Genomic DNA, 23,302 nt, shown 5'->3' on the forward strand with positions numbered 1-23,302 from the left:
TTGCTCCATTGGTATTTTTATTACATTGAAAAAACTGTAGCTCCAAAATCAAATCTTTTCTTTTTTTCAATTTTTTCTAAACCTATAGATTTTTTACTCATAATTTTTCTATTTGGTTCAAACCTTGTATTCTTATAATTCATTTAAAAAACACACATTTCAAATGTGAATTGTGAATCGCTTGCATCCATAAATAATGAATTTGACATATTTTTCATCTCAAAAAGAATTTTATTTTAACTGATGAATGAATTTTCCACCAATTACTGTGCAATGGAACTTTCTCATGTTAATTTAGTCCATGGCAGAGAAAACATATCTAATGAGAAAGGGACGATTACTGCATTGTTTATGCATGTATATTCCAATACTTCCTAATCCCCACCACAGAATTTCCTGCTTCATGTAACACATTAAAAGTAAAGCAGGAAATCCATGTTGATAATGAATTAAATTCCCTACCTAGGACAATGAAAGTTGTATCAATATATGCAACGTGTATCTTCAGTAGCAAGTCCCACCCGTTTCCTGTATGTAGTTTTATCCAAGAGTGTGGTGTTGCCCCGTATCAAAAGTGCTTCCTGTTAGTAGATAGTAAACAAAAGAGAGCGCGTGGGGCGAAACGAACCAAGTGGCTGAATAGGCGATCATTGTAGTCTAGACCGTGAAGCTAGTCAAGTCATAAGCTTGCGTGACCCATATCCTGAACTGCGTACTTTGCGTCAGAAAGGCGTGAATATGGATCTGATCTACATGTCTGATGCCATGGCTTACCAGTCCATTAGAGGACAGTTTTCCTTCTACGATCGTTCCTGGGAGCAAAAGCAGACTGAGAAACCTCAAGGTATTCAACAATCTCTTTACATATTTCATTATCATCAAGATTTGTTCTCCCTCTCTGGAAGCTGCTTAGCGGCTTGTAGCTTCTATGTTGTAGTTATGTTGAGTAGCTGAACCTTCACTAATTGCATATCTCACCAAAGATTTGATTGATTCATTTAGAGAATTAATTTATTTCTGAAATATATGTTGAATGTTATTTTCCCTAATATTGCTCACACAGTTTTTTCTTTATTAATTTAATTTCAAATGCACTTGGAATGTTGGACAGTATATAAGATATCTACTGTACTTTTTGTAGTAGGATTGAAGTATGAAACAAGTTGATTATTTTAATTTTTGATCGATATTCCAGAGATCACCAAACCTTTATTTATTCTGCAGCAAATACAGTATATAGCCTCATTAAGAAACAATCGGGTAAGAGCTTATATGATAGAGTGATAGTACTCACCAACAAAACGAACGGCGAAAAAAATGTTATCCATTATCATAGTAATTTAATTTAATTTGTAAAAATGTTGATAATTATTATTTTTAATTATTCGTGTGATATGAACCATTGTAAAAGTAGAATAGTAATATTATTGTCAATAATGTAAAAATTTAAATGAATTATTATAAAATTAAAGTTTTGAACATCAGAGCATCAGGGGTTGTACAAAATCCTGTTAAATTTTAATTGTGTTGAATGTCACAAGAATTAATCAGTATCCAGAGAAGCCTTCTCCTCGAAAAAACCTTCTCTGATGATTGTTTATCATGTCATTGAATCACCCAATTAAAATTTAACAGCCTGTGTGCAACCGGAACTTGAAAATAACAAATAAAATCATGTAGAGAAGAATGCCAGTTTAATATGATGAAGTGTTATAAAAGAATATTATTCTATTTGAAAAATAAATTAAAGAAAAGTTGAAAAATAATGAAAAATGAACAAAAAATTGAAATAAAAAATTAGTTAAATTCTATATAATATAATTTTATAATTTCCACAATTATATATAATATTATTATTATAATTTCCACAAGGTCTCTTAATTTTTTCACATTTTACTTCGGCTAGTTTCGGCTTAGGGAAACCCAAATGCGCTGCTGCACCATTTCCATTAAATCCACATCAATAATTTGTAGATCATTGAACAATTTCTAGTAATCACAGAAACAAGCACAGTACAATTGCTTGGCACGGAACCTTACTAAATTTGAGAGTTTATCCTTGAACTAGTTAATTGTAATGATTTTCTCGATGTATCTTAACTGTTAACTGAATTATTTTGGATGAATAGGTCTTTCGGTTGTAGGCCTACTATGGTGGTGGCTATTGTTAGATGCAAGTTGTAAGCTATTTAGGCAATGCCGGTGAGAATGAGTGTAATGATGGCAGTTGCTCAGGCATGCAGAGATCGCGGAAGAGTATTGCAAGCAATACTATTATTAGAGAAAGCCAAAATCAAACGCGTTGATATAGCTTACAAATATATAAGAATAAGTTATCTAATTAACAATATTGTCAGTATGGATGGCCTACATTGTGTGTCTGGAGAACTGACACTGCCCAAGAAAACGTAAACATGTTTTCGCTCTGAGCTCCTAGTGTAGTACGGTATCCTATGAAGAAACATTCTGAATGGAAATTTCACGCTATCTACTGCGTTTCAAATAAAAACAACGTAATAACGTGCACCTGATACAAATCAAGGACATTCGATTAATTCATGAAAACAGTCTCGGTCGAGTTGAAATTCAATTATGGACCATGAAGAAATCACTTTAACATAGTACATTATGATCTAATAAAAAGATTTATCGAGAGAGAACTGCTAGAGACAAACTCTTTTTTTCAAAGCTTTGCGTGTCTGTGTGCGTGAAACTTACTCGTTTTTTTTTCACTGTTATATTCTTTGGAAACAAGAATATAGATCTTTTCTTCAGTAAATCATAAATGTCCGTCCATCATACCATTATACAATATAAGTTTTTAGTTCTTTTTATTGTATGTGGACATTCTTTATATTATATAGAGCTTGAAAAGCAAAATAACATTTGAATTGATATATTCTTCCCATTAATTATCCGATGTTTTATAGTTGAAATGCTTCTTCCTGCTGGTGGCAGATTTCCAATTCTCCTTACCGCAAAAATGTGAATATCGTTACGATTTTCCTTATGTTGTTGAATTGAGTGTTGATAGTCGTACTCCATACGTACTCCAGATTTTGGCGGATTCTTCTTATTTTTTTTATATTTATTAATTTACAATGCAAATGACACTAATGCAAGAACATTGAAAGATAAAATAATAAGGTAGTCCGTGTGCTATTTTTCTTCCATATTTATAGGTGATAAAGTTCAAGATAAGGTTAGAATTTCACGAGTACAATTTTTATATAATTTTGGTCCAAAATAAACATTAAAACTATAAATTTTTAATTTAGATGGCTTAAATTGATAAATTAATCAGAAATATTTTACTCAATTACCACTTTTAACGAATAATATTGAGTTATTTAAGAAAATTTGGAACTTTTCAAGAAACACAAACTTGTAAACACTAAAGCTCAGCTGACACTGTATAATTTATATAATCTTATAATATTTATGTAACCGTCTATATTATTGAAATATAACTCCTTTCATTTCAAACATTCAAACTACTTCTTTTTCCAGTAGGCTAGCTTTTTTCTTATTGATTCTATAATAATCCCACTAACTTTCTAACGCCGTTTATTCTGTACCCTCTAGATCTAGACTACTCAAATTTGTATCGTTTTTGTCACTTGTATTGTGTAATTGAGGAAACGTTTTGATTCTAAGATTCTAATTAAAATCATTCGATTTCATTCAGTTTTCTTTTTTGAATTGAGCGATATTCTATTCTTTTGAAATTTCTCCTAAATACTTGCACAGAATATCGTTTCAGATTCTGCATAAACTGTCAGCCTATCAATTTCCAGTTTAATAATTTATTATTTGTTAATCAAGCTGTTACTTCAATTTTATTATTTGAAGCAGACCATATCAACCAGCATTGTTTGAAATCATCGTATGGATCCATGGAATTGCTATCTTTACAATATTTTATAAGTTGACTATTATAGGTAAACATATCTAGTCCTTGGCCATTAAACTAACAATTTTTGTTATTAGACGTAGCCTTGTAAATATCTGATAGTAATTTTCCAATCTTCTTTTTTTTATTGCAGACGATAAAGAAGATGATTATTGTAAATAACAACAGTTATCAATTTTGAAAACCTCAAACATTATTGTTTCTTTGTAGAAGAAGAAATCGTTGCATTTTATCTTTTAATTGCATGCAATGCTTGAAAGCAATTATTATTATCTCAGGTAATAACAGTAGTGAAGGATAGAGCAGTCAGTTTATGGAAGTCAATAACATTTTCATAGACCTACCTGCGACAATAGGTAGGCCTCTATACCTTATCTGTCATACTAGTGCAGATAACAGTGTTCTAATTATCCTCTAACAAAATTGTTTCAAGAATCAGTAAGTTATCTTTTTGAGATATGCTTCAGAAAAATAGCAAAGACTCCTTCTTATCTATTGTTGATGGATAATAAACTTAAATTTTCATACTTTGTCTCTCAACTTAGTTTTTAACCTTGGTAAAGAAGCAGCCATCAACCAAATCTAAACATTATCACTAAAAAAAATACTGCATTCATAATACTATCTCACTTAGCCTCATCTTATTATTTAAAAAAATATAAGCTCATCTATTGAAATATTGAAACCCAGATTTTAAACGTTGCCAGTTTTAATCTTCTAGAAGGCTTGAGAAGACTGAAAATATTTATTTGTTTACGACTTAACGTTTCCTCTCATTTGAGATAGCTGCTCTCCTAAAAGGCTAAACCCCTTTCTTGTAATAAACAACAAATTGAATTGCGCATGAAGAGAGAACCGGTCCTTGGCCGAACTCAAACTCGCTTTCATTGCTTATATCTATATACGTAGCATGGCATAAAACACACAACTTTCTTCATCATACCATCATCAATTTAAGCATCTTATACATAGATCTTACCTATGTAATTGCTAAAAATATTATTTTTAAATCATATTCATTATAGAATTTGTATTAACCGGAGGATTATTTAAAAAAATAAAAATTATATTCTAATATATTACATAAATGTTGAAATATCTGTAATAAAGAGCAAATGCAATAGGTTTAATAATAATTTATTCCTAAGAGTTTAATCAATAGAAAACTAACTAACGTCCAGATTAACGTAACCCCGCTTCGGCCATTTTTTATTGAACTAAATTTAGGAACGAATTAAAGTTTTGGGCTAAAGTATGTTTCTTCTTTCCGTTATTGTAATTGTCATTCAAAGAATAAATAAATAAATGACTATTGGATATAGTGAATGATTTCAGTAGGTAATGAATTCATTAAATTTTATACATTCTGAGATTTTATATGTGTCCTAGAAGCCGGGTCTTCGAATCATAAAATTAATTTTAATGAATGTAAAATTAAGTTATACTAGGATGAAATAAGTTATCACTTCCAGAAATGTAATGAGAGAGAGATATAGCCTATAAATATGAAATGTATTGTGAAATGGAAATGTTTCATATACCTTGCCTATTCTCTGCATGGAGGGGTTGTGAATCTTTTGAATTTGATGGGTATGAAGAACACAAGATTTCTAAAATTTAGATTCCTTTTTTACATCATATTAATACTTATTCAACAACTATTTGAAACTCGTGGTTTTAACAAATTTGCTATATTTGGCTTGTTGATCATATCCAATTATGGTTAATTTTATAAATTTATAAAGGTACACGTTTCCTATTGATTATGCTCAAACTCAATATATAATTATTACATCTATTGTACTCTTTATTTTACGTGAACTCATGTCAATGGATATAAAAATCTCTTTTTTAATTTCCTTCTAAACCTCTGGTCACCCCACCTCAGCCACACACCTTTTATTTATCTGTTCACGTATTTATCCACTAAGATGGAACACGATAAACTAGCGTAAAAAGTGTTGAAATGTAAGCTGCAATTTGAGAATTCAAAGAAAAAAACAGCGATGAAACAGAAATTTGGGGAGACGAGGATTTTTAGTGATTTTATTTTCTCGTAGAGAATATAATGCAATGATTCGACCATAAGACAAGGTGGTGTCCCTTGTCATTTGTCAGAAAAAGGGGAATCCAAGCGGGCAAGAAGCCGAGAATCCATTACACTAACTTCAAACTGTCTGTCAGCATTGGTTGAATGGGAAGCATTCGAATAATTTAAAAGGAATTCTGACAGTTTGAAGTGAATGTGAGTATAGCACAGCTAGTGCTCACAGAAGAACGGAAAGACGAAAAACGTGAGGCAAGGTCGACGACCGGCTATCCTACCCTATCCTATCCTATCCTGCCTGCTGCCTGCCTGCCACGATCACTGATCACTAGGAAGTGGACTGACTGACGGCTAAACAACACTGCCATCCGTCTCACACAGTCGTTATACGAGACTAGCTTATAACAACGATCCGCATCTCTCAGCAGTCAGCTTCTATTGTTTATTGTTATACTTTTAAAATAGACGCTACCAAAAAATCAAACTTTCAATTGACAGGAAATCGCTTAAAAAATGTTCATTTTCCAATTCTATTTTTTTCTGAGGATAAGACTTGTGCGTGGGTAGTGGAAAGGACGATGATGAGAGACGATTATCATAATTATTTATTATTAAAATTGCAAATGGCTTTATTGGATTGCCCAGTCTTCCATTAGTCTTCCAAATAAACTTGATAAAATATCTTCAATGGTGATCTGTGCATGTTGAAATATATTTTTTCTGATTTGGATGGGTTTATAGGAGAAGTTGATAAATTTATTTATTTTGTTTACGGTAAACTGTGCGTCATTACTTTATTTACTATGCGTCGGCAACGACAATATTAGCCTTCTTGAACTGATTAATTTTATCAGTTTATTGTTCTATAATAATCAGTTCAATAATGGAATTATCAGCTTTATGCTGTTTAACGTTGACTGTTTACACTTCCAATTTGAACAAAAAGTGATGATTATCATAAAATTCTATGAATTGACAATAATTAGAAATCTTGTATTGTCAATGAAATAGTATTTCAATAATGAATCTATAGGCCTACTGTTTTGTGTAATAAAATGATGAGTCAATGACCAATCCCCCAAATAACTGGAAGTTGAAACTAAGCAAAACTGACGCTGTCGTATTTTGAAAATGTCCATTTTTATGTATTTTGTTATTGTTATGTTATTGAACCTAATAACCTTGTTGATTATTCATGCTTAAGGCTAGAGTTTCCTTTTCTATCTGTAAACCGATAATATTCAGTGTTTTCCACCAAATTACACTTGAACTGTAGTGAGATTTACTTAAAGCTGTCTGAATGAGAAGCTTGGAACCATATCAATGGTTGAATGGAAAGCATCAAGCATGTTATTCTTCAGGAACACTAAAGTTTGAAATGAATATCAAACTATATTGGAATTTTCCTGAGATTATGTTATCATAATTATAATATAAATACAAGAGTTATGACAATATCATCATCGTGATAAAATCTATGCTTGAACTAAAATTTTGTTATCATCATTGATTTGTAATCATTTGAGCTCTCTCTCATTATTGATTACCTTATTAAATCTTAAATACTTGATGTATGGTTATATGAATGCAATACGTACAATAGTATTAGTGCCTATTCATTATAATTAATAAAATGTTATATAAATAAATAGAAGATTATAATGAATAAAATTGAAAGAAACCGACAAGGAAATTAACTCTAACAAGGAAAATGTGCTTGTGTATGTTTTTTTGAAATTGATAAGTCAATTTTAAATAATTATTCTATTGGCATTATAAGCAGTATCTTACATTGAACCCCTTTATAAATTTAATGACCATTAAGTTGATTTTCTATTGAAATGCAAGATTAAAAATCGCCCTTTGGTCTGGAATTAGATAGCAAATAGATAACACTGTAAATCAATAATTTTAAAATAATGTCAATGAGTGATTAAAAACTAGAACTGCAAATTGTTGTCAGCTCGCCAAAACTCTAATCACATATTTGAGTCATAAAAACATCCATGAAGTAATGTCATGTATTATTTATAAATACACAGCAATAGATCGGGCAAGCCTATATTATTGCGGTTCAGTAAGAAAAAAGTGTTTCTTATCATACAGCCAAACATTACAAACAGAGAACAAAACAATTTTTGTTTCTATTTCAATTCTTATCAATGAACATTCGATAAAGGTGTACACAGTAGTCTTATTTTGAATTACATTGTACAATTCAATATTCTTTTTATATCTCGCACAAGTACAATAGCAAAGTATGTCTCGTTATTTGAATTGGAGCATGCTCCTATGTGCTTAGCTGCTTGGGGTTTTCTTCACTTGCTTAGCTTATCCACGAAGCCCTGACCGCATTATTTCTGCTGCGCTGTAGGACCACCTCTCCCCCACCATGTCGTCCTAGGCCTACGTGACTGTCGACACGCCAAGCCATGCATTTCCCCCCCCCCCAGTCCCTCACCTGTATTCGACCCTCTCTGTATTCATCCTCCCTCTGTCTCACTCTTAGTTGTAAAACTAATTTAGGATACCACGCTGTCTCCAGGAAACTTTCCAGAGCTAAATTTGTCTGTGGCGAGATTCACTTTAAAACTGTCAGCATTCCTTATGGAAATAACACCAACGCTTCCCATTCAACCAACGCTGACAGTGAATATCACTTTACCGCTCCAGTCATGTTACGATTCAAGAACAGGCTTTTGCTGTGATATCATTATGTCCTATTTCAATTGAGTTAATCACTACCTCACTGATGAACATATTATTGGATTCGGTCTGAATACAAAACATGCTTGATATCTCTATATAAGACCATTCTACTCTCATTCACTAAGCTTCTCAAAAGCATGGGTAAATTTATTTTCAATAAAAAGTAGACTACAATATAATGCAATACCTAGTGCAAAATTCAATACAATATTTTATTGTGTAAAATTCTTATACAGTTGGCTTTGCTCTATCGATCTTTAACTACATTATATGTAGTTTAAACACGCTTAGGGCCGTTTGCACAGTATAGATTGCTAAACTCGATTAAGTTAATCCAGTTTAAGTTAATCTAAAAGTTTAAACTTGAATCGGTTTTCTCAGTGCATTTAATAATTCAGTTTAAGTTAAACCAGTTTAGCGTTAAGTTGGTAATAGAATGTCATCGTTTATAATATAAAAGTCATCGTTTATAATAGGAAATTTGTTATTTGTTTACAAAACATCAGTAAATTTATGTTATGTAGCTACTATTTTTTCGTTCAAAATCCACAGAGCTGTAATCTGTACAGTAATAAAAGTGAAAAGCGATCAAGAAATTCTTCAAAAAATGATGAAATGCTATATTACTATCAGAAACAAACTTATATTTAGTTGGCACCAAAAAATATATTCTAGAATGTAAGATAAAAACCTTATTTGGTTATGAAAATCTACTTAAATCTACTATACGGTCTTCCTTGTTTATTAGAAATCTCTCAAAAGCAAAATATCTCAGTTATGTGTTATTAAAAACATGTTTTCTAATCAAAGACCACTGATAAAAACTGTCTTATTTTCTATCAAGTGGTTTATTTAATCAAATACTAAATTGGCACTTGCTTTACTCAAGCAAAACCGTTAAAAAAATTCGGTATCATCCCAGAAATTTAAATGATTCGTTTTTCGCCCAATTTTTCTCAGTTCCAAAATTTCCTCGCAGTCATCTTTATCAATCGCATTAAAAACTTCTATCAATTCCTCTATTATAATATTTTTACATTCAAATAATGATTCATTATAACCCAAATAATTATTATCGTTTACAGAAGCATTAAAAACAACCGTCGAAAAATGATTTACTATTAGCTGTTTCCCCATCAAATCTTACAGATGTCGAGTTAATCCAAATTATTTGGTTTAAACCTCCTATTTTGGAGGTTTAAACTTTCCCAGAGTTTAAACTAATAGGTACTGCGCAAACGGAATTTTAGTTTAAACCAAAAAAAAATCCAGATTTCGTTTAAACTTTATTTAGCTTAAACTTACACTGTGCAAACGGCCCTTACACATTCACAGATAACCTATACATTTTTTCGTACGGTATTTTGTCAATTATTAATGAGTATGGTTATCGTGGAATTGTTATGTATTTAATAGAATAACATGAAATATAACCTATATAATAATATAGCATTATTATTATTTAATTATTATTAAATAAACCTATATCTTCTACGGAATAGATTTTTTGCAGTCAACAGTATATTATTAAGATAGTTTATCGCTATAATTCTAAGGGCCGTTTTCCGAGCTCGGGATTTAGCTAAGTTCTAGACTTGAAACAACTGGAGTCAGAAAATTAGCTTTCCAAAACGGGGCGTAGTGACAGTTTTTATAACAGTAGTCGCAGTTTTTATTTTCTCATTTCTATAATTAGAAACGTTTTTCCTTGACGAAATTAAAATATATTTCTAAATAATTCAGAATAGCTGAAACTTTACACTATTTTCTCTTTATTTTATTTTGTGTTTAATTTTCTAGTTTTTTGAAATTTAATTCAAACGTAACTTTGACAACGAATGCGACTACGCCCCGTTCGAAAAGCTAATTTTCTTACTCCAGCTGTTTAAAGTCTAAAACTTAGCCAAATCCCGAGCTCGGAAACCGGCCCTTAGAGATAGATGATAATTATTTTATTTTATTGTATGAGGTCAATTGACTGACTCACTCAAATTATCAATATTTTCAAGCAATTGGAGCAAAAAATTTTCTTCAAAGATAATTGGCAACTCGTTAATAGGATAAAAACTTTATCAGGGAAAAGAAATTGTTAAGTATTAGCAAACTGTATCTTTTTGTAATTTAAAGTGGAATATATGATAAAATAAGCTCTCTCAATAAGTTGAGGGAATCTTTTCCCTGAACCCAGTTATAAAAAGCACGGTTCGCCTCAATGTTTGAGCGGTATTGGGCTTTTATGATGCCTCTTCACTTCCATTACAGCACTCAACTCAACCCAATGCTTCAGTGCACTTCATGTTACTTTTGACAATATGTTATTTGGTGCTAAATTGTTTGAGTAAAATAGAATAGCATCTTCATGAGTCTTTTTTCAATCTCTCATTAATGTACCTGACAAGCTAAATTTATTACGGTGTTGAAGTGTCCAAATCAGCTTAGAAGGAACCGCATTTTCATAATCGAAAATCGAATGCCTTTGTACAGAAAAAATAGTTTTTTTCGTTCATATCAGATTCAACAAATCTGATATTTTTATATTGTATTTCTTGTGATATTTTTTGTTATTGTATATAGCTAACATTGCTAGGAGAATAAATATGAATTTAATGCATTGCTCTACTGATTTCTGAACTTCACTTGGTGATAAATTAAAAAGTTTCAATTTCATTTACTCATTCATCGCTTCTGGTTGATAGTTGAGCTCTGGGTCGCCTATAAAATCATGTTTTTTTGTTAACAAAAGATGACGTTAGTTTTGACTTTTACAGAACACATCCTGTTTTATTTATTATATTATTTTATATAGGGACTTCTAGCATTTTTAAAAATTGGTATCACCAAAAATTGTAGAACATAATTTATTATTTCCATGTTTGTTATAAGAAAATTATATAAGGAATAGATAGGAAATATGAATGATTGTAGCAATTTATCCCAATGATTTGTAGTGATGAAAGCATGCTTTCTTAGTGCAATTCATAGGTAAATTGATTCGCCCTCAAAAGGACCCAATGTTGGAGAACATATTATCATTCGTTCACTCAGCACATCAGCAGTTGGAATGATATCGCCTAGCCTATCTGATTGCTCAGTTCAGATGAGTGACTTGCTCTCGGTAATTCTCTTTGTATAGAATCACTGATTATGGTCACTTTTGCAAATTGACAATAATTTTTAGATTCAAAACAACTTCTTGGTAAGAAGTAAATGACTTGTCATGTGGAGAACATCATCCTCAAAAAACATTATTACCATTTTCATTAAACATATACGCTACAATAAATAAAAAATAAACTTAATACGTCTCTTAAAATATTGAATCAACAACATTGAGAATCAAAAGATGATGATACGGTACCGAAATTTTGAATATGATTTGGAAATTATTCTACCCTCCTACTTTGTGCAAAACAATGTGTTTTTCTTTTTTTTCTTGTAATTTGTAATGAATTTCATGTATATTGAGTATAAACATTTGTTAAATTTCCAGCCTATTTATTCGTGATATGTTCATATTAAACCAACTATTGCTTGACATATATTTCAGTTCATGGATAATTATTTGTTCAGGAACAGAATTGATTTCGAGCTAGAACTTTTTTTTCATTCCATTATAGTAATGCTTGTGATTCAATGGGTGGATGGGAAAAACTAGAATCTAGTGACTAGCAGCTAGTCATTGGTTCTAGCTACAGTAACTATATATAACCATTGGTTGTTATATGGTTACTGTAGCTCTAGCTATACAGGTAAGATTATACAGATAACTCGAATCCTAGCATTTGCTTGAAAATTACTTTGAACTAGCAATTTCTGGCTTTTATTCAATCGACCTAATGGATAGAAATTATAGTGATTTGATAAATAATGAAAATGATATATTTTTCATTTTGCAGTGAAGAGCCGAACATCAGAGCATGGCAAGGACGGCTGTCCTATCTGCAAGGAGCAGCGCAAGAGGCGCTCTCTGCAGACGTACATCAGAAGCAAGTCGCACAGAGACAGCAGCAGTTGTCGTCTGAGGGAGGAGGATGAGGAGGTGGATGCGCGCTAGCATGTCTCCTCATTCCTCGCTGGGCGTCCGTCGGCCTTAGAACACATGCGCGGCCTGTGCTTGTGGTGAGCACATGCCTTCAACCCACCCCAGAAACAGAACAGCCAAATGGATTGCTTCTGGAAGCAGCACAACACAACAGGCACTCACTTTTGCCTAAAATGTAAGCTGGGATCAACTATTTGGATTACATCGAAAGATAAAAGTATTTAAATTTTTGATGGTCAAATAAAATCGGTTTCATGAAAAATAATTTTGGAAGGAACAAATGAGTTTATCTTCTCATAAATTGACTGATAACTAGTCAAATTGAAGTGCATAGAAACTGTCTTCATCAGATTATAGCCTGAAATTAACAAAAATTAGCAGTTTATTCTTTATATATTGCTCACTTAAACAACAAGAAGTTTCGGTGGTAACACCAGGATTGCCTTCTCATCATTTAATTAATCAAATGTTGAGTTTTTCAAAAAGACGGCTATAGTTCGAGCTCAGCTCTGGATATAATGCTATCTAATAAAAGCCAGGGCTAATCTCGTCGCTATTTACCTATAGTCGTCGAATAGAATAGTCGATGAAATTAAAATTGATGAATAATGTTCCAATTAATTGCTCGTTGGAAGGTGAAAGCAATTAGCCAGGTATTCACCTGCCTTGTGGTGATAAGCATCACAATAAAATCCAAAGAACGTAACAAAGCAGTGTTTTTTGTGCAATCCTGTTTTTCACTATAGAACTAAAACCAAATCAGTTTCATTTCTTGAATGAGTTTAGTTGATCTTCAAGTTTCTTTTACTGTATCAATATCAGCAAAAAGATCACTGCACTTTCTTAGCAATCAAAGAGTAGTCAATTTCAATATTTCAGTCAGTGTCATAAATTTCAATATCTATAATTTGAGCTAAAATTACTTATTTAAACTAATCTGTTAGTTGTTAGTTGAAGTAAACTACTGGTACTGCGTATAAAATGTGAAAGAAAAATTTAGGACAAATGTTGCCAATGTGTTATTTTCAAGATTCACAACACATATAATTATGAAATAAAACAAATAAGCCATTGTCGTTGTATGTTGATCTGCTGGAATATGAGTCTTTGTAGTTTAGAATGACATACTTTAGAATTATTTCAATGGAAGATTTTAGATGAAAAATATCAGCTTATTTTCAAATTTCGCATTTTTAGAAAATTAAAAAAATGAGTATTATAAATATAACAATTCAAATGTTTACGAAGAAGTTGTGCTTGTAAAAATATATAAGATTTTTTAATTTTGATTATTTTAAATTGTGTATGTATTATTAATTACCAATTGGTCTTCAGTTGGTAAAAGCCGATGGAATCGCCTGGATTTGTAAGAAAAGTATTTATGTAGAAGTTTTAAGGCTACTAAGATGATAAAAGGTTTTGGATATTGAATAATATTTTTTAATGGTGATTTATTATAGGTTTACTTGTTCTTTAATATTATTTACTTATTTTTGAATACTATTCACTTTATGAAGATATTTTATTCTAATGTATCCTTCATAGTTTGTTTGAGTGCAGTAGTTATTAGGTTGATAAGAGTAGTCTTTATATACCCTGTTCCTAGGTTGATGAGTCTTGTCTAAAATCTTTGTGCAATTTGAAAAGAAAATATTATTGATCTATTCAAACTATATGAATTGAATAGTGAATAGACCTATTATCATATTTTGTTGATTTCTATTTTTCCGAGCTCCATCTATGTACTAAATGATCAAATTTTTAATTTGTTGTGTGTTTCATACTGGAAAAATTGCATATAGTCGCATGTATAGTCGAAGTCGAACGGTTTCCTCCTTCCCTGCCCTGGCAGGTTGAAGATTCTCTCATTGTGACGTGAATAGGAATGAAAAGACATTTTAGGAAACTAAATTCTTTCAAGAAATTATATAAACTTCTTTTAAACACAACAAAATACCTCACAAGATTACATAATTCTTTTAAAATACTAATTTGTATAGTAGCATAGAGAAAAGATAGCATAATAATTACTTATTCTTTACTACTATTTTACTTTATGAAGATTTTTCTATTCTCAAAACAAGGATAGCATAATGCTATATTTGTCTATATGGTAATGGCGATAATAATATTTGCTCCTATCATGCTTGGAAAGCAAACTGTAAGTAGAATTTTGTGTATCCTCTATCGCACCATTTCAACTTCTCAAATAAAATGCATATCTGTAATTATAGTGATGTCCACTTTATAATACGTGTATTTGATTAACATTATTATTGCTATCCTTGTCTATCATTCAACATAGCGAATAGAGCTAACCTTTTCGTGCTCCAATACGTTGCCAAATCGTTTTCAACAATTTAGAAATATAATTAATCAGCAAAATTAATTTAATCTCAATTATGAAAATTTATTAATCATTTAAGAATATTTTTGTTTGACAAATAAAATATAATTAATTATTTCTATCAAGAATGATCAGTTTAATTACATCAGATTTATAGTTATCAGCTATCTTCTATAGAAGGTAGTTGCGAGGCAAGAGAATCGGCAACGCTGTTCCTCAACTGACATTATAACGTGAACCTCACTATAAGACAAAGAGCCAGGATTGATTGATTGGTTCACTATTATTTATACACTAGCTCTCTTATAGCCTATCCTTCTGCACTACCCCATTCATATTTTTAATTATTTCTGAATTTATTTTGGTGTTCTGAAAAGAGAGTATTGGAACAATTTAATTCGCATTTTTATAATTATCATTAGTAATCAAGACCCAGTACAATTTTTCTTCGGGCTATAAGCCTATAAACGAATTCACACAATGGTAAAGTGAAACTGTAGTATTTCAACATCTTGGCTGTATGTAGTTTGTAAATTATCATTAGGAAAGTTATTGATTGCTATCTACGGTTAAATTCATAAATAAAGTTTTATTTATCAATTATATACTTTCAAAAATAGGCTACATATTACACATCTATCAAACTCTTTACTATTCTTGAACTTGAACATATATCATAATATATGTAATAAAATCCCTTTTCTTTATTTCTTTCTATAAACCTTTGTTTACTAATCATTCGTGAAACTTAAATACGGTAACTCATATCATGAATGTTGTCTAATATTATTTATTTCACATCATCTTGCTGTATTAATAATTCAATTCAGTTTTGTAAATTGGTAGGCAAAATATTTATTAGAGATTGCTTCAATATAAACTGTATATTTGATTGTATTCTTATCAATCAAATTGCTGAATCGCTGAGTCACTAAACATATTTTTTGGGAGGGCTCTATTATAGTCTTCTACATATATACAGTATAACATGCAAATACAGCTACAATTCTTCAAAAAAAAAAAAAAAAAATATATATATATATATATGTTGATAGGAAATAAATAATAAAGCTTTCACAATTTGAATTCAATAAGAATAACGTATTAGCAATATTAAAAAAACACTTTTAAAATAATTATTTATAGACCAATGAATGCTCAAAAACGGGTATAGAGGGAAATGTTTGGAAGACAATTTTTGACCCAGCAGTTCTGTTTAGGGTAGTAAGGAGGTAAACATATCAAAAGTCCCCACCCCTAACCTCTGTGCTAAGGGGGTGGGGGTGATTTAAAGGTGCCATTTTTTGGGTTTTCGCATAAAACTCAAAAACTATGTATCTTAAGGAGTTGACTGTCATATAACAAATTAAAGCTTAGATTATTTCCTACAATATTCATCCTACAACTTTTTTTATATATCCTCTAGTTTTCGAGATATCTGCTCTTGAAGGTGTGACATTTTTGAAAAAAAACACGTTTGCCACCAATTTTTTTCTATTTTTGCTCTCATAACTTTTTAAAAATCGATGGGAAAAATCCATATTGATTATGAGCTTTTAGAGCATTGAATTCTCTTCAATTTGATGTATAATTTTACACTTTCACGAATTTCCCTACACCTTTTGCAGCAGCTTTAGTGATGAGTGTGAAATCTCCATTATTGCAACAATAGACCAATTATTGACAAAAAAACTTGGAGGGAACGTTTTAAACAAAATTTTTGACTTTTGATGAATATTGTAGGAACTAATCTAAGCTTTAATTTGTTATATGACAGTCAACTCCTTAAGATACATAGTTTTTGAGTTTTATGCGAAAACCAAAAAAATGGTACCTTTAAACCACCCCCACCCCCTTAGCACAGAGGTTAGGGGTGGGGACTTTTGATATGTTTACCTCCTTACTACCCTAAACAGAACTGCTGGGTCAAAAATTGTCTTCTCAACTTTTACCTCTATAACCTTTCCTTGACTGGACTATTATTAAAAAACGTGTAGCTTAAACATGCAATTCCTTAGCGAAGACTCGAGACGCGTGGTTAGAGCCGCCGCGGCTAGAGCAAATAACCTATAAATTCATTAGACTCCATTATTCAAATCAAATCTTTATTATTGTCATGAACAAAAATTGATTGCATGGACAAAAGTCAATTGAACATATACATATAGTACATATACAAAAGAAAATATACATAAATTCACACAGCCGCATAATCTGAAAACAGACCAGAGTTAAAGCAATTGAGAACAATAATATTATGGATAGGCATTGCAGTTCAACATTTATTCAACCGAGTAAAATGCTCTCTCCTTCAACCATTTCGTTACTATAGACTTAAATCTTCTACTTTTCATCTAACTTCAGATGATAGAACATTGAACATTTTTACACCTAAATAGTTGTACATTCTCTGCGTCCTAGCAGCCTGACCCGACTCGAACCTATCCGACCACCAGATCTCGTAATATATTCATGAATTTCCCTTCTTAAATACTAAGGTTATCTTTCACAAACATCAAACATTCCAAAATGAAAATACAAGGAAGAGTCAGCACACCACTAGCTGAAAACACAGGATTACAAGATTCCCTCATGCCCAAATTAAAAACTGTGCGTAGTGCTCTTTTCTGACAAAGAAAAACATCTTTCGCACCACAAGAATTACCCCATAACAAAGTTCCATATTGCAGATGGGAGTGAAAAAAGCATAATATACAGTATGAGCAAAATTAGAACTTGTACAATATTTTAACTCTTCAATAAAAATAGCACTCTACTTAGTCTGCTACAGAGAGAATCAGTATGGCTAGACCAAGTTAAATATGAATCGTAGAAGCAATATAGAAGCCAACACTTCGAATTATTCATCTGTCGACATAATGTTCATGCAACACAGGAATCCAATGAGTCATCGAATCTGAAGTATTTATAGGTTAATGTGCTCTAGACGTGCGTCTCGAGTCGTCGCTAAGGAATCGCCTCTTAAGATTGTATTTTTTAAAGGAAATAAATGTATATATTATTATTATTATACACACTTGCACTCAGATTGCAATCAGACCATATTAAGAAGGCCAATGAGAATCTTCAAGTTGTGTCTGTGTCTTCAACACTCACAGACACTGTTCAAACAAATTTTATGAGTATGATTATTAAGAAGAGTAGCTTGTTGCCATATCTATCACTGCGGGCAAATATTGAAGGAAAGAAATTATTTCTCAAATTCCTGGGCATATTATAGTAAATAAGTGGCAATGAGAGTAAATATGAGATAGAAATTGAAGCTCACTCACAAAGACATGATGTTGAAAATATCTTATTATATCAAAATTAGGAATCTTAATGCCTTTCCATATAGAACTTGATAGTTTGGCTTCATTTTCCAACTTTCAAATGAAGAGCCAGCTGGAATGGTGATTTCTTGTGGAGTGGAGTTGAGGGTTGCCGTGACCATAGACGACTACTTGTCGACTTTGAAACTCCTGAGAGGTCAAAATACGTTTGACAATTGAAAAAACAATTTCAATTATTTCTGAGAAACTTTCTCACTTTCACCACCCACTTGTCTTTCAAAACAAAAAAGTTTCCAGCAATGTCGAAAATTTCATGTTTTCTGCTCGAAATGTCTCGACATTGACGAACATAATTATTAATTAAAAAATATCTATGGGTCGGATAAAAATGATCCAGACACCAATAGAAAGGAGACAGTCTCCTCGTTGATTTGATATAAAATTATTACGCATTACAACGCTACATGATTTTGAGAGAAGTGATATTCAAAACAAAAACAAATCTTTGCAATGTTTCCAATTCTATCATAAAAATTAAATTTCCTTTTAATCGTTGAACCCTGAAACCTTTTGACCACTACTAGGATATCGGGGATGATATTATACATCCGATTATGACGTTGAATTGGAAATTTGAGAAAGTTGCAATTTTACATGATTTGGCAACCCTGTAATTTCTTCCAATGGAGGGCCAAGTCTCAACTTGTTTTACACAAATTATAGTCCTGACTGTAAACGACAACTTGACACCTTTCACCCTCGTGACAGGGTGTCCCCCCGACTAGTTGTCACCTCCTCAGAAAGGAGACAAGTAGACGGGTATGGCTCACGTCTACTTGTCCCCTAAAAACCGGTCTTAAAAGGGGACAAGTAGTCAGGGTGTCAAGTAGTCGGGGTGGCACCTTGTCACATACCCTCTATACTTGCATATTTAGCACTTACATGAGCTATAAAAACAAAGTAAGGCCACAAAGGCAAATCAGCTGATGAAAAATCTTTAAAATATGTGAGCATTTGCTGTTGGAATATAATAATTCATGTAAAACAATATTTTGTATTATTTCTATTGTAATGTCAAAATTATTTATGTGTTTGAACAACTATGCTGGCAGCACTGTCATGGTGATTAAAACGCAGTTGGTATGTAAAATCGTTTTCTTTGTGAGTTTCCCTTGTCAACTCTTTATTCTTTAAAAGTAAAACTAAAACTTTATCAGATTATGGGCCCAGATAATGGCCAAAAACGTAAAAACAAGTAAAAAGTTTATTCTTAAAACAAGTAAAACATGAAAAGTGATTATTGGTTTTTCTCTTAAAATTATAGTAAAAGCAGAGAAAACTCCTATAATTACTCCAGTAATTCTGTGGTAAAAGGTAACCTCAAAATGGTGACGATGGACGGGGAAAATTATGTGCATAAGCTGAAGGATGCAGATTCATTCACTATGTAGAAATTTGAAATTAAAATATTACTTAAAGCTAAAGATCTGATGGATGTGGTAGATGGAACTGAAACTTCAGAACAACAGGGTGAAAGTGCTGATAAGATTAAGATGTTCAAAAACAAAGATGCAAAAGCTCAACATTACATCTTGATGACGCTGAAAAATACATAATATATCGTGCAATAGTGCCAAGGAAATGTATGACACATTGAAAAATTTATTTAAACATGACACAACTCAACAAAAATGTGCTCTTCTTCAAGACTTTTATACATGCAAGTTCTCTACAGATAAAGACATGATGGGTAACCTAACATACATTCAAAACATTGCATACAAATTGAACAGACTTGACCAGAAAATCGATGAAACAATGGTGATTACTAAAATACTGAGTGTACTCCCAGAACAGTGTATAAACATTTTTCAAGTGCGTGGGATTCTACACTAAACACGGAAAAGACTTTGGATAATCTAAAGGCTAGACTTCTCCAAGAAGAAATGAAATGGTCAGGTGAGAGCGAATCTCTGGCGTTTAAAACAGTAAGACAAGAACGAGGTAAGATCAAGGCTTCTACTTCCAATAGTAGAACAACAAAATGTTACTCCTGTAATGAATATGGACACATTTGTAATAACTGCCCAAATAACAGGTCTAAACAAAAATTATGTACTTGTTGCAAAAAGTCAAATCATTATGAAAAGGATTGTATTTTGAAAAACAATAGGTCTAGTGATAACAAAGTCATGTAAAATCTGTAAAAAAACTAATCACAATGAAAAAGACTGTTACTTTTGTAATAAGGCTTAAAGTAAAACATCTTTTCTAACTCAAGTAAATAGTTCAATAAGTCATAGCCTAAAAGCAAGTGAGGGTCAGGATGTCTCCAATAAAGTATTATTTATCATAGATTGTGGTTGTACACCAAACCACATGACTAATGATGTCAGTATTTTAGATAATGTAAAAACATGTAAACAAACGATATCTGTTGCCAAGAAAGATCAAAGTATGGTAGCATTAGCTTCAGGAGTTGTAAACTCAGAACAGTGTATACCATACTTGAAAATGTTACATATGTCCCAGATCTCACTAATAATTTAATGTCAGTAAATGCAATTACCGAAAATGGTGGAAAAGTTTTGTTTACTAAAAGTAAAGCCCAAATCATGAAAAACGAAATTGTTATTTTGGAAGGGAATAAAAATAAGTAAGGTTTATATGAAGTTCAATTAAAAGAAGAATTAAAAATAATGTAACTATTGCAGAATATGCCAGTAAAATAGGTAATCATGACAAGGCTATAGTGAATCATATTTCTAAGAAGATTGACAAAGATTCTGAATCCAGTTTCTCAAATCATTCAGAAGCAATGAATTGGCATAGGAAATTAGGTCATATTAGTTTCAAGAATCTTGAAAAATTATCCAAAATTTCAGTAGGAATTCCATCAAATGTATTGAATATTTGTGAAGAGGAATTTTGTAATATTTGTCCAAAAGCCAAACAAGTAAGAAAACCTTTCAATTCTATAAGAAATAGAGCATCAAATTTTTGCAAGTAATTCATTCAGATTTATGTGGTCCTATTGATCCACAAACTCATGATGGTAAAAATTATTTTTTGACATGGGTTGATGATTTCAGTCATTTTTGTAAAGTCTATTTGTTAAGATCTAAGAATGAAACTGCTACCTACTTATTTGAAAGAATATGTATATGAAGCTGAAGCTCATTTCAATGTCAAAGATGTTAAAATCAGGTGTGATAATGGTGGGGAATATGTATCTAATTGCTTGAAAAATTGGTCTAAATCACGGGGAATTGTGCTAGATTATACTATACCCTATTCACCCCAACTAAATGGAACTGCTGAAGGAATGAACAGAACATTAATGGAAAAAGCAAGAGCATTAATTTTTTATTCAAATTTACCCACAAGTATGTGGGGAGAGGCTGTATTAACATCTGCCTATCTTATAAATCGTAGTCCAACTGTTAGTATTGATACAACACCTGCTGAAAAATGGTATGGTAGAAAACCGGATTTGAGTAAATTAAACATATTTGGTTCTAAAGTACATTCAAAAGTATTAGGTCCACTTAAAAAACTTTACAGCTGTAGCAAAGAGGAAATTTTTGTAGGATATGCTCCAAATGGTTATAGATTATGGGATCCAGTAAAAAGAAAGATTTTTATCTCGAGAGATGTTTTGTTTAATGAAAAAGAAGAAATGTTCTATTCAAATGAAACTGTAAAAGACCAAAATGAAATGCTTGTAAAATGTAGACAAAATAGAAATGATTTAGAAAATCAGAGAGAACAAGAAAATGTACAAGAAGCAGAGATGATGAATGAAAGAGAACAAGAAGCAGAGATGATGAATGGAAGAGAACAAGAAGTAGAGATGATGAATGAAAGAGAACAAGAAGCAGAGATCAGGAATGAGATGAATGAAAGAGAACAAGAAGCAGAGATGGTGAATGAGGATCAATTAGAAGAAGTGAATCAACATTATAGTTTGAGACCAAGAAATAATATAAGACTACCTGCTAGATACAATAATGGACAAGTAATGTTAACATTTATGGAATGCATGGAGAGTGAGGACAGAGAAAAATGGAAGGAAGCAATAAATAAAGAGAAAGTATCTTTGGAAAAGAATAATACTTAAGAATAATACAGGAAAGGAAATTTTAACAAGTAGGTGGGTATTCAAAGTAAAAGATAATGGGATATACAAGGCTAGGTTAGTTGTTAGAGGATGTCAACAGAAAGAAGGTTAAATCGATTTTAAAGATACTTTTAGTCCTGTTGTAGACAATGCATCATTAAGAATTTTGTTTTCAATTGCAGCGCAGGATAATTTGAAAATCCAAACATTTGATGTAAAAACTGCTTTTTTGTATGGGGAATTAGATGATGAAATTTTCATGAGAATTCCAGAAGGATTTGGTGATGAAGGAAAGGTATGTAGATTGAAGAAAGCCCTTTATGGATTAAAACAAGCCCCTTCTCAATGGAATAAAAAACTAACATCTTTTCTAAAGCAAGAAGGTTTACATCAACTAAAATCTGATCAATGCATTTTCAAAGACAGTTCAAATGAACTTTATTTAGCCATAAATGTAGATGATGGAATTTTGATGAGCAAGGATGAAACTAAAATGAATAATCTATTGGAAAAATTAATGAAAAATTTTGAAATGACAGCAAATGAGAATCCAGCTAGTTATTTAGGTTTGGAAATAAGACAAAACAAAGAAGGCATTTTTGTAACACAGACAAGCTATTCTAAGAAAGTTCTTGAAAATTTTAGTATGACTGGCAGTAAATATCAAAATACACCCATAGTAAAAAATGACCAAATTGAAAAGCTTAGATAGATTTTCCCTATAGAGAGGTGGTAGGTAGTTTGCTATACTTAACTAACAAAACAAGACCTGACATGTCTTTTGCAGTCAACTATGGAAGCCGGTACTTAGATAACCCTAGTGCTAAAGAT

At 31.5% G+C, this 23,302-nt stretch overlaps 1 protein-coding gene across 1 annotated transcript; it reads left to right on the forward strand.

Moving 5' to 3' along the window:
- Window positions 1-555: 555 nt before the first annotated feature.
- LOC111056164 lies at window positions 556-16,092 on the forward strand. Its single transcript, XM_022343497.2, has 2 exons — window positions 556-844; window positions 12,566-16,092. The coding sequence occupies exons 1-2, from the start codon at window positions 739-741 to the stop codon at window positions 12,721-12,723; spliced, it is 264 nt and encodes an 87-aa protein (XP_022199189.1). The 5' UTR covers window positions 556-738; the 3' UTR covers window positions 12,724-16,092.
- The last annotated feature ends 7,210 nt before the right edge of the window (window positions 16,093-23,302 follow it).

This window comes from Nilaparvata lugens, chromosome 3 (genome assembly GCF_014356525.2).
Source record: "Nilaparvata lugens isolate BPH chromosome 3, ASM1435652v1, whole genome shotgun sequence".
Classification (NCBI taxonomy): Eukaryota; Metazoa; Arthropoda; class Insecta; order Hemiptera; family Delphacidae; genus Nilaparvata; species Nilaparvata lugens.

Coding starts and splice junctions, on each gene's coding strand:
- LOC111056164 (XM_022343497.2), top strand. CDS start 739: ATGGATCTGATCTACATGTCTGATGCCATGGCTTACCAGTCCATTAGA. Junction 845..12,565: donor GCAGACTGAGAAACCTCAAG/GTATTCAACAAT, acceptor TTCATTTTGCAG/TGAAGAGCCGAACATCAGAG.